This window comes from Stenella coeruleoalba (genome assembly GCF_951394435.1).
Source record: "Stenella coeruleoalba genome assembly, chromosome: 1".
NCBI classification, from domain to species: Eukaryota; Metazoa; Chordata; class Mammalia; order Artiodactyla; family Delphinidae; genus Stenella; species Stenella coeruleoalba.
The window spans coordinates 115,051,142-115,063,713 of record NC_137169.1 but is presented as its reverse complement, the minus strand read 5'-3'; the positions used below and the strand labels follow the sequence as shown (position 1 = coordinate 115,063,713).

At 50.8% G+C, this 12,572-nt stretch overlaps 1 protein-coding gene across 1 annotated transcript in view; it reads left to right on the top strand.

Moving 5' to 3' along the window:
- Positions 1-12,572, top strand: part of CFAP45 (cilia and flagella associated protein 45) — a gene marked incomplete at its 5' end in the record, with an annotated part of 40,907 nt that overhangs the window by 15,241 nt on the left and 13,094 nt on the right. The window contains 5 exons of the mRNA XM_079928022.1: positions 3,544-3,669; positions 6,132-6,268; positions 8,336-8,480; positions 8,816-8,986; positions 10,716-10,894. Of these exons, the coding sequence (XP_079784148.1) occupies positions 3,544-3,669; positions 6,132-6,268; positions 8,336-8,480; positions 8,816-8,986; positions 10,716-10,894 (758 nt within the window). The remainder of the gene's footprint in view (positions 1-3,543; positions 3,670-6,131; positions 6,269-8,335; positions 8,481-8,815; positions 8,987-10,715; positions 10,895-12,572) is intronic.

The window sequence follows — 12,572 nt, the reverse complement described above, 5'->3', positions numbered from 1 at the left end:
CAGGGGTTGCCGGTTCAATCCCTGGTTGGGGAACTAAGATCCCACATGCCGTGGGGCAACTAAGCTCATGTGCCACAATTAGTGAGCCCGCGTGCCACAAGGAAAGATCCCACATGTGGCAACTAAGACCCAACGCAACCAATAAATAAATATTAAACAAAAAAAAGAATTGAAAGCAGGGACTAGAACATATATATAAACTTAATATGTTAGGGAGATCATCCTGTATCTATAACGGAGTGAAAATCATCTTCTGAATGACCAGTTAATCTTTCTGCATCAGTCTCTCCCAGAGCCCCCAGCAATGGCTGAATTCTTGTAAACCTGGGATGGAATGGTATTTGAAGAGACAGGGAGTCAGCTAGGTCACCAAAAGGAAAATATCAAGGCAGAGCTGGCATCTTTTTCTGTCCCAGTCCTCGTCTTTGCCGATCATCCTTGTCTCCTCAGCGGTCTTTCCTTACCTTCAAGAGCTGCCTTGGGAATTCCTTGGTGGTGCAGTGGTTGAGAATCCGCCTGCCAATGCAGGAGACACGGGTTTGAGCCCCGATCTGGGAAGATCCCACATGCCGTGGAGCAACTAAGCCCGTGTGCCGCAACTACTAAGCCTGTGCTCTAGAGCCGCGAGCCACAACTACTGAGCCCGTGTGCCACAACTACTGAAGCCCGCGTGCCTAGAGCCCGTGCTCTGCAGCAAGAGAAGCCATTGCAATGAGAAGCCCGCACACCGCAAGAAAGAGTAGCCCCTGCTCGCCACAACTAGAGAAAGCCTGCGTGCAGCAGTGAAGACCCAGTGCAGCCAAAAATAAATTAAAAAAAATAATAATAAAATAAAGCTGCCTTCCACCAGGGAAGACTAGCCAGCTTCTCTCTAGGTATGGCTCAGCTTCTTGGGGATATTTATTTGGTCATGCAAGAAATAAAACCAGCCCTTCACCTCCTGAAAGAACCTCTTGCCTATTGCCTCTAGCCCAGAGGGATCTAACTTTCCATTTCTGCTTGGTTCTTCATTTTTTTCTAGTACTTTTACACAGTGACCTCCTTAATCCTTCTTGTTGCTTTTGGCAAAACTGGTTATTCTAACCCTGGTGTAAGGCTTGTGGCTTCAAAGTCAGCATTTCCCCAATAAGGTTTTTCAGCCACCCAACCCCAGAGCTCCAGGCTTCCTTCTGCTCTGCCCCGTGGCCGCTTTACTGTGGTCATTATCTGTTTTCCTTCCTATGTTCTGACTTCGAGGCTCAGGCAGTCTCAGGCAGTCGAGTATCTCTTGTGCGACTTCCTTTTGATATGGGTATCAAGAGCATAGGAGAGAAGCGATGCAGTCCCAGCCCTGGAGGAACCTATAGTCTGCTGGACACCCAAGGCCAAGGGAAAAGCTTGTAGGAGCCCTTGAAAAGAAGCAGGAAAAAAAATGCAAAACAACAATAATGCTTTCCATCTGTGCTCCGAAGCCCTTTCTCATACATTATTTTCCACAGTGCAGAGCACATCCGTGATATGGAAAATGTGGAGTGGTGGCATACTCGGGAAAGGCTTCCGTCTCAATCTGGCCTGCAGCCCCCAAGAGGTCGTCTTGTTTGGCTTCATTCATTCATTCTTCCTCAAATACATATCGAGCTCCTACTACATGCCAGGCACCTCTCCCCTTAGTTGTCTACAGAATTCACGCCATCTCTCATGTTCCATTGCCCTCCATCTTTTCTGCTTATTCCCAATGCTTTGCCTCAATCCCACCTATAGTGGTTTCTGTTCATCTCCTCTTATTCTATTTTTGGTGGAAAGGGGAGCTGTTGCTCCCCAGTTACCATATAATAACCCTTCAGAGTCTGTTATTAGGCATCCTTGGGGCTGCCGTATTTACCTTTTAATGAAGCCGAGTTTCTCTGCTCTCCTATACGGGGGCTGACCAAGGCTGTAAAGGGAGGCGCCCTCTGTAAGCCTCCTGCTGGCTGTGCCAGGCTGGGAGGGAAAGGGTGCACACAGCAGTGCCCGTTGTGTGGAACAGAGCCAGCTGGAGAATAATCGCCCGATTTAGTGTGAAAACCTGATTCAGGTGGAACAGGTGCTGCCGGGGTGGGAGGGTGTCTGTGTGGTCATGGCAGATCAGAGAGAACTTTCAAAGCACACTGTCCAGTGTTTAGTGACCTGGAATGCGTCTCCCTGTCCACCGTGTCCTGTGGACAGCTGCTCATTCCCAGGCTTGGTAGACCTGACGTGCCCAGTCCATTCCCCCTAGGTGTCCCAGATCAGAGAACTGCGGGAGATGTGGGCTCCTCCAGAGCGAGACGTGAATCAGCTTTAGATGAAGCCTGGAGTTGTCCTGCGGTCCTCACAGAAACTGCCTCCTGGAGATAGGCTTCTCCTCTTGGGTGTGAGCTGAAGCTGGACTGACCTTGGGGAAAGGAGGTTGTATCAGTCAGGTTCTTGGTTATAAGCAACAGAGCCAGAACTTGAATTTAAGGAGAAGGGAATGTGTGGAGAGGATTTTGGAGCGCGCACAGACTTCACACCAACGCTGGGCAAGTAGGCTTGGAAAATGAGAACAAAGGAGGCACTGCAGCCGGAACCCAGGCCTAAATGACAATCCAGAAATGGTCTGGCAAAGACCCTCGATGCACTGTGGCACCTCCAGCACCGGCAGCTTTACTGTGGGCAGTTGCCACTGGTACCCTTATCAGCATTGCCCCAGACACGGGGTGTGGCTGCCTCTGTCAGAAGGGGTTTCCATGTTCTCCTTCTTGCATCACTAGTTCTCTATTTATTGTCAGGCTTGGGGTATCTGATGGCTCAGCTAGGGGTCCTTTGCCCAGGCTTGGAAGACAAACATCTAGTGTTTTCAGCTTCTACATTCACGGATGATCCTTGTCACTCTCAGCTCATTAGATGGGGAACTCCCCCAATCTAGAAAGTACTGGATGCTTAAAAGCTGACTAATGCACATGAAAGGGGTCCTGGGAGTGAAAGAGCATCACGGTGGATGCTCTGAACTGGTCTGCCTAACTGTAGCTGGCAGCTGTTACAAAACTGAACCACCCGCCAGCAGTGGGGGAAGTGCTTTTCCATCCTGCATGCCCTCAGGTCCCCACCACAACCTTGTGAGATGGTGGGGACATGAAGGAGGGCAAATAGTAGTGTCAGTTACGAAGGAGGTTTGGCACTCGGGCTGAGGAGTTTGGAGGTGAAGAGGACACTGCACATAGCTGGGCAGGAAAGCCCACGTGGCCTCACAAGACTGTGCTTGTGGAAAACTAGAACCGAGCTGACACTGAGATCATCCTCCTGCCGTCCTGTGTCCTTTCTCCTTCCTTCCCTGCCGCACGGCGTCTTGGCCGTCTTTAGCTGGGGAGCCTCAGGAGTCCTCACTGAGCTGGTGTGCCCGCCTCTGCTCCTGTGGGGTGTCCCCTACATTTCAGGGCTTACCCAGGGGCTTTCCCACATGCCCATCCAACATCCTCCCAGCACGGGCTGGCGAAGTGTCTACCTTGCCCGGGGTCCAGATGGCACTCAGTACTGATGACCCCAACTCTCTGCCTCTCCCTGCAGCCGTTAAGCACAGCCGGCATCCTGAGCTCCTCCTCTACCACTTCCAACAGGTTAAGGAATAGGCCTTGCTATCGGACCAAAGCCCTGAACTCCGAGGTGGATGAGAGCCTCTTCGGAGCTATCAAGGTAACCCTCACCCAGCCCCTCCAGGGAGCGGCCACTTGGAGACAGTGACCCAAACTAGCATTGCTCAGGACAAAGCTAGCTCTGGGCAGGCCACCCCCTCCCAGGTAATTCTCAGACTGAAGACCGGGAGGGGTTCTGAGGCTCGAGTGCACGAGCTCGGAAGCCTAGTGGAGCCCAAGCAAACAGGGCACCTGGCTTCCTCCACCATGAAATCCTTAGGTCTTCACAGCATTTAAAAATCTGTTATAACGTTGAAGGGAGTCTCAGCTGCAGAGCACTCAATATTCGCTCTTTGCTCAGTGAGCGCCCCGTGATGGAAATGTTTGAGGGCCACTGGCCCAAGCTTGCAGATACAGACCAACATAATTACCCCTCCATCGGAGAACAGCATCAGAGTGAAAAAACACAGAATCAGCCTTCTTTCCCGGTTGCTCAGCTAAAACAGTTACTTTGGGCTTCCCTGGTGGCACAGCGGTTGGGGGTCCGCCTGCTGATGCAGGGGACAAGGGTTCGTGCCCCGGTCTGGGAGGATCCCACATGCCGTGGAGCAGCTGGGCCCGTGAGCCATGGCCGCTGAGCCTGCACGTCCGGAGCCTGTGCTCCACAACGGGAGAGGCCACAACAGTGAGAGGCCCGCGTACCTCAAAAAAAAAAAAAAAAAAAATACAGTTATTTTGCTTTGGGAAACAGGCAGGTGTTTGTTTGCAAATGTCATCCCATCTAAGAGGCTGACGACTTGAGAAGGAGAGCCAGAGTGTAACTTGGAATAACCTTGGTACACGTGATGTTCAGACGGTAAGAAGGAAGAGAGGCAAGGAGAGAAAGAGGATGAGACATGGAGAGAAGGGTGGTGAGAGATCGAGAGAGGAGAGGGACGCTGCCTGTATGTTATCTAGTTGTTAGAGTAAATGCTAAGAGCTCTCAACACAAGGAAAACGGTTTTCTCTATTTCTTTAATTTTGCATGTGTATGAGACGATGGGTGTTCCCTAAACTTATGGTGATAATCACTTCATGATGGATGTAAATCAGGTCAATATGCTGTACACTTATACAGGGCTGTATGTCAACTATGTCTCAGGAAAACTGGAAGAAAAATAGAAAAAGAGGCAGAGAAAAGCGAAAAAGAAGAAAGATACCAGTGGTGGTGTGAATACTAGTGTGAATAGCTCTGGCTGCAGGCACACTGGGGAGACGAGAGTTGACATCTACCCCTGCCCCTCACTCCCCTCACTGCGGACAAGAAAGAACTTTCCAGAGTGTTCCAGATGGGCATCTTTATCCATTTAGAAGATGCCCACTCTGCAGCAGTTTCCTATTGACAAGGGAAAGAATCAAAGCAATGCAGTTTCACTTACAGACGTGTCGTTTATTTGTTTTGAGTCCATGGGGAGTCTTCTAGTTAAACTGAAGATAGATTTGGAAATGGCCGAGTTCTCCAAGCTTAGTCTTGCTGACTTGCAAGAGTGTGCAGGCAAAGTAATGCCTATTCCTGGCCTGTTCTTTGGCCTTTTTGCTGGGTGAGAGTCCAGGAAGTCTCCCAGCCCGGCAATTGGGGGCAGAAGTGGCCTGTGGCCTGACTGAGTTGTGCCACTTGGAAGCAGAGATGGGCACCAGGTGGCAGCAGCACTCCAGGGACGGGTGTGCAAAGCGGGATTCTCCAGACAGGAAGGACCTCCACCGAAGCCATGCCCCTGCCTCTACTCAGGACCACAGATACTGCATTCATGACAAATGAAATTCTCTCCTGTGTTCAAAATTTCCTGAAAAGTGATTTCATTTTCTTACTATGTTACTCCTTCATGGTCAGAGCATTTTTTAAAAAACCTCATATATCTAATTTGTATTTGCCTTGCTGAAATCTGATTCACTGACTCCCTCATCCCATTAGATTTAAGGGCAGGTCTCCACCAGGGCCATTTAGCTATTTCTAAATTCCTCCATATGGCTTTTTTGGGGGATGAAAGTAAATGAATCATTAGAAAGCATTAAAAATAACAAATATCATAGATTAGATGAGTCTGTAACAAATTGTATGCTTCAAACCCACAGCGTGGTCAGGAGAGCTAATTATTTTTTCTTTCGTAAACCACAGAGGGAGGAGAACCTAGAGACCCCAAATTTTCATTCCTGATGGTTTTAGGTTAGGAATGGACGTATGCTAGCAACCCTCCCCCCGCGCCCCCATCCCTCTGGGAGTATCTGTACAAGGTATAAAGAAGGCTTGCTCTCAGAAGAGTTGGTTGGTACAGAGCACATCTGGCCATGTTCAAGGGCAGAGTACCCTGCTGCTCTCAGTGCCCTGGCTACTCTTGGTGGTCCTGCAGTCTAGGCCCCAGCCGGCCTCCTCTGCCGCTGGATGGGGTAGAAGCCCCAGGAGAGGGGAAGGCTGCACTTGAAGTTAGGGCTGACCAGCAGGAAGTGTGGTGACCAGCTTTTAAGCTGTCCTTCCTCACACCACAGCCTCTGACCCAGAGCGACGGCCCCATCGTGCTGCTCCGAGATAAGCATGCCATTCGGAAAAATCTCACTGCCCTGGGCTTGGACCACAAGCCAGAGACCGTCCAGCTCATCACCCGGGACATGGTCCGGGAGCTCATGTGAGTACCTAGCGCACAGAGCCTTTCCGCTGAGGACCTCTGCGTAGAGATGGGGAAACCCACCTGGTCTCATTCTGTCATTGCGGACCCCACCACTTTCCTATTCATTTCCCCCCTTTCGTTTCTTGGTTCTCCTTTTTTCTCCATTTTGGTTTCTTTTGTTTCTCCCCACCTTGTATCTATTACTGCCATTGCCCTTGATTCCCAGCTTCTTTCTCTTCCCTTTCTTCTGGCTGCCTTGGGTCCTATGGGGCTGGTAGAGGGGAGGTGCTTAGGGGTCCTCTCTGAGCCCCCATTAGAGCACTTTCCCATTGGTAAAGGGAAATGTCCAGATGAGTCACTTCCTTTTGGCTGCATCAAGAATAGGAAGCAAAGGGAAACTGACCAGATGCCTAATTAGCCCCTTGGCTTCTTGCCAGGCTCTGAGGCCAGAAAAGGAAATTCCCAAGGGCTCTTGGGTTCCTTTGGGATTAGCTCAGCATGGCTTCCTGACTGGAGCAGCCCCCTTGCTTGGGCCCCTCCTGTGGGGTTTAGGCCCAGCTCAGCCATGTGAAATGAGCCAACACCGTCACTCAGTGGTTTAGCTCTTGTGCTAGTGCTTCGTTCTCCAAACCATTCTTCCTACTCTGGCTCCACTCACTAAAAACTTGAATTCCCAGAAAATGCAGCCTGTGTCACAAGCTGGGGAGGCTCGGCTGGGACACAGCTCCAGGAGCACTGTCTGGTCAGCTCTGGCATGAAATGGCCAGATGTGGTAGCAGCCCTACAGGTACTCCTGGGGCCCAAGAAATGTCTCCTTCTTGGACTGGTCCATTCCTAAAAAACACGTTGGAGGGGACTTGTCAGGGCTGCTGAGAGCAGCGTGAGATGCTGCCTCAGATTTAGATCACTTTTTGTTATTCCACATCCCAGATGTTTGGGGCCACGCCACCCAGTGAACCACAAGATCTTGGCTAAGCCTCAAGTCCACTCGCTCATTCGTCCACCTCCTGGACACCTCCCCTGCACCAGTTTTTTTTTTTTTTTTTGCAGTACGTGGGCCTCCCACTGTTGTGGCCTCTCCCGTTGCGGAGCACAGGCTCCGGACACACAGGCTCAGCGGCCATGGCTCACGGGCCCAGCCGCTCCCGGCATGTGGGATCTTCCCAGAGCGGGGCACGAGCCCGTGTCCCCGGCATCGGCAGGCGGACTCTCAACCACTGCGCCACCAGGGAAGCCCCCCCGCACCAGTTTTATTGGAGGAAGTTTAACTTCCTGCCTCCTAGCCATGTACCTGTTAAATCGCCTCACCCAGAAGCATCTTTATCCCCACCCCTCTGCTCCATCTTTAATGTGTGTCATTTGTTTGTAATCTTTATAATTATCTATTGGTTTGTTGAATGTGCTGGGCAGCTAGAAAGGTCTGTAGACATGTCTCTGACTATTGTTGATCAGAGAGTTTAATTAATATTTAGGTTTCAAAGCTGCTCTCTGGGCTGGATGCACAGGGATGCTTTTGTTTCTCACTGGCATCCACTTCATCCTTGTCTGGCATCCCCTTGCTCTTTGTATGTCATCCTTGAGGAATCATCTACTTTAAAAGTTCAATTCAACAACTTTATTATGAGTCCTCAGTCTGTGCCCAGCACTGTGCCAGACGCTGGGCTGCCTGTGGGGTTAAGACAGAGTCCGTATCCTGGAGGAGCTTGTGAGCCAGCAAGGGAAACAGAAGTTGCCCACAACACTGGCAGGGAGAGCAGAGGGAAGGAGGTGGTCTATGTATGTATACATGGGGGAGGGTCATACACGGCGACGCAGAGAAGGTAGCATATGAACCGGACCTTTTAGCAAAAGTCCTTAAACTGTCCCTTCTTTAGCCCGTGACGCTACTCCACCCTTGCCTGGGACCGCTTTTCCCCAGTGGACCCGTTGCGCAGTTGGCTGTCTCTCCTGCCCTTGCCCGAGTCCCTGCAGGCGGGTGGGCAGTGATGAGGGGCAGGGAAGAGAGCCGAGCAGCCTGCAGTGTGGTGCTGAGAGCTTGCCCTTCCCTCCCCTCCCCTCCCTAATTTTGTTCAATCCTTGTGTCAGCATCCCCACCAAGGACCCCTCCGGGGAGTCCCTTATCATGAGCCCTGAGGAGTTTGAGCGGATCAAATGGGCATCCCACGTGCTGACTAGAGAAGAACTCAAGGCCAGGGAGCAGGCCTTCAAGGAGGAGAAGGAAGCCATTGTGGTAGCTACCCCCGTCCCCCATCTATGCAGAGGGGGGTTGAAGAGAAGGGCTGGGGAGAGGCCGGCTTCCCACAAGACTGGGAACTCTAGTTATGGGACCCTGAAATGAGGCGTGAACGTGCTAAAGAGGACGTGTTGTAGAATTAAGAGTGGGTGTGGGGAGGAACCGCAGGGCGGCGGGAAGGGTGAGGAAGCCAGGCTGAGAAACCCCTGGGCTCCGACAGTGCGGTGGGGTGAGGCGAAACTCATCTGGGGTCAACCGTGGCAGCCGGGCTAGTGCCCAGGGCACACAGCACAGGCAGTAACCCCCCACTAATCCCGACGTGGCTCCCATAGGACGCAGTGACCACACGCAAGAAGATCATGAAACAGAAGGAAATGGTTTGGAGGACCAGCAAGAAGCTCAACAATCTGGAGGAGGTGGCCAAGGACAGGGCCCAGAACCTCCTTCAGAGAGCCAGGCAGCTGCGGATGGAGCAGGAGGAGGAGCTGAAGGACGTGAGCAAGGTGAGTTCTCCCTTCTCCCTCCCTCCTCCTATCTCTCTTTCTCTCTCTCTTTTTGTTTTTTTAATTTAATTTATTTTTGGCTGCATTGGGTCTTCATTGCTGTGTGCAGGCTTTTCTCTAGTTGTGGTGCGCGGGCTTCTCATTGCAGTGTCTCCTCTTGTTGCAGAGCACGGGCTCTAGCCGCCCAGGCTTCAGCAGTTGTGGCTCACGGGCTCTAGAGCGCAGGCTCAGTAGTTGTGGTGCACGGGCTTAGTTGTTCCACGGCATGTGGGATCTTCCCGGATCAGGGCTCGAACCCGTGTCCCCTGCATTGGCAGGTAGATTCTTAACCACCGTGCCCCACCAGGGAAGTTCTATCAAGCTTCCTTTTTTTTTTTTTTCCCCTTTGGCCGTGCCACACAGCTTGCGAGATCTTAGTTCCCTGACCAGGGATCAAATCCATGCCCCCTGCAGTGGAAGCACAGAGTCTTAACCACTGGACCGCCAGGGAAGTCCTCCCTCCTCTTATCTCTTATTCACACACCTGACAGCATGGGCTCCAGCTGGAGACAGGGTGCAGGGGTGAAAGGTCAGGGTCTGGCCTTGGCAGGGGAACGGGGTGGAGAGCTGCACTTGCCATGTGCCTGCTGTGTGACCTTCGGCAAGTCACTTGCCCTCCCTGAGCCTCACTTCAGTTGTAAAATGAGGGTGGTGAAACTACTTAGCAGAATTATTGGCAGGATTAAATATGTTAATATATGGGAGAGGCTTTGCGAACTGTGGGTCGATAAATGCATGTGAGGATGTTACTTGTATCTTTATCCGGCTAGTTCAATTCTGGCCACATATGGTGGTCCCAGGCAATTGGGTTCTTTTTGTCATGTTCAAAGTGCTTCCCTTAGCTGAGAGCATAAAGACCAGAGGCTCATTGGGAATTCTATTGTGTAACTCAATTGCGTGTGGTTCACTTCCTGGCCAAATGAAAAATGCTGACTCCCCAGCCCCTTCATCTACAGTTTCTGTCTCTCAGGTAAATCTTCTCTACTTCCTTTTATTTTCCAAAGCTTTTACTCCATAGTTCTTATTGATGGCTCATGGTTTTTCATTCCGTTATGTGTCATGTTGGGCTCTTCTAGTTTAAAAATCTAGTGGCTTGGCCTCTGCAAGAATGTTTGTTTCCCCGAAGTGCAGAGCAGCGGGTCTTCACTTGGGGTTCATGGGTCTCTAAGGGGGGACCATGAACTTCTGAAGTTTTATGGAAATTTTGTGTGTACAGATGCAAATGAATTTTATGGAGGAGAAAGCCCATAGCTTTCATTATATTCCCAAAGCGTGATCCATGACCCCCCAAACACTAAGATCCAATACCCTGAAAGACGTTATTGTTTTTTTTTGTTTGTTTGTTTTTTTTGCGGTACGCGGGCCTCTCACTGTCGTGGCCTTTCCCGTTGCGGAGCACAGGCTCCGGACGCGCAGGCTCAGCGGCCATGGCTCACGGGCCCAGCCGCTCCGCGGCACGTGGGATCCTCCCGGACCGGGGCACGAACCCGTGTCCCCCGCATCGGCAGGCAGACTCTCAACCACTGCGCCACCAGGGAAGCCCCGACACTATTGCTTTTCTGGGCTTGTGAGCACACTCAATAGGATTCTGCTCCCATTTCTCCCCGCTCCCACTTCCCTATCCCCGTGATGCATTCCCCCGCATCCTTACTCCCAGGCCTAGTACCACAGCTTTATTTCCCCTCCCCAGATCATCCTCAACGCTAAGTGCCACGCCATCCGGGATGCCCAGATTCTGGAGAAGCAGCTGATCCAAAAAGAGCTGGATGCAGAGGAGAAGCGGTTGGATCAGATGATGGAGGTGGAGCGGCAGAAATCCGTTCAGAGGCAGGAGGAGCTGCACAGAAAGAGGCGGGAAGAGAGCATCCGGTAAAGAGATGGCTTTGGCACCTTCCCCTCTTAGTCATTTCCATGTGTCTTTAGGTCCATATAGCCTTGCAAAGGGGGAAGACATGAGAAATGGTCATTATCCTCCTCTGTCATTATCTCAAAACCTTTACGGAGTGATTCAGAGAACCACAGAACTTCTTAAAACTTATTTCCAAGATCACAACAGGTGCTTCATAATCTGGCCCCAATTCAGCCTCATTTTGCACCATTTCCTGCCATCCATTCTATGAGGCTTTCCCTTCGTTTCCCCCAACATGCCAGGTCTTGACAAAAGCTCATGACTTTTGTTGTTGCCTCTCCTTTGAATACCCTTCTCTTTCCTTTCCCCCCGAAAAACGCGCTCTCTTCTTTTAGTATGTAGCTTTGCTGTCTCCTCCCCTGAGAAACCTCCCTCACTTCACCTGGCAGGCTTTAGGGCTCCCTTCTCTGGGTCCCGCCACACCCTCTTTATACTCTGGCGCACCCCTCCTTGCACTGTGGCTCCCTGACCCTCACCAGGCTGTATGCTCACTGAGGACAGGGTCCCTGTCTTATTCATTTCTGTAGCTTCTGGGCCTACCAGAGTGCTTGGACTGTAGTAGGTGCTTAATACATGTTAGAATGAATAAATTCAGTCCCCTTCATTCTGCAGGAAAGGACAAGTCCCAACGCAGGTAAATTATAGAATCATAGTATCCTGGATTTAGAACGCCAACTATATAATTGAAGAATTACCTCTATAAATAGTCCTTGTAAAAAAAATAGTCATTGCACCACACTGAGTGGCAGTTCTTTCTCCCCGTCTGTATTCTGTTCTCATGTACCATTCATCTTTGTACTTCTAGTAGGTACCTGGCTCACTATAGCAGGCTCCCAATAAAAGTTTATTTCATGGCCAAGTGGCTCTTCATTTTTTGCATAAACAGTTCCAATGAAAGGAAAATCTCTGCCTTATCAGCAGCTCTAATGATTTGACCTGGTCCTTATGTTGAGTCTAAACCCGCTTCCATGTAACTCTTTTACTCATTGCTCTAGTGTATTTCATCTGGAGTCATTCAAGAGCTCTACCTTTATTTATTTATTTATTTATTTATTTATTTATTTATTTATTTATTTATTTATTTGCGGTACGCGGGCCTCTCACTGTTGTGGCCTCTCCCGTTGCGGAGCACAGGCTCCGGACGCGCAGGCTCAGCGGCCATGGCTCACGGGCCCAGCTGCTCTGCGGCATGTGGGATCTTCCCGGACTGGGGCAGAAAGAGGGCAGGAAGGCTGGGAGAGTGGGAGAAGACACACTCCTTCTACGGGAAGGAGTACGAGATTGACATTCAGATAGAGCTCTTGGGATTCCCTGGTGGCGCAGTGGTTAAGAATCCTCCTGCCAATGCAGAGGACACGGGTTCGAGCCCTGGTCCGGAAAGATCCCACATGCCGTGGAGCAACTAAGCCCGTGAGCCACAACTACTGAAGCCCGCGTGCCTAGAGCCCGTGTTCTGCAACAAGAGAAAAGTACAATCTATGAAAGAAAAAAATCAATAAAGTGGACTGCATGAAATTAAAAAAAAAAAAAAAAAAAAAAAGAACGGTGAGCCCCAGAACCAGGAGTTCAGAAGGGAGAGGACCAACCTGCCAGGACCCTCTGGGGAAGGACTTTGGTCTGGGTTCGTGAAGCATAGCC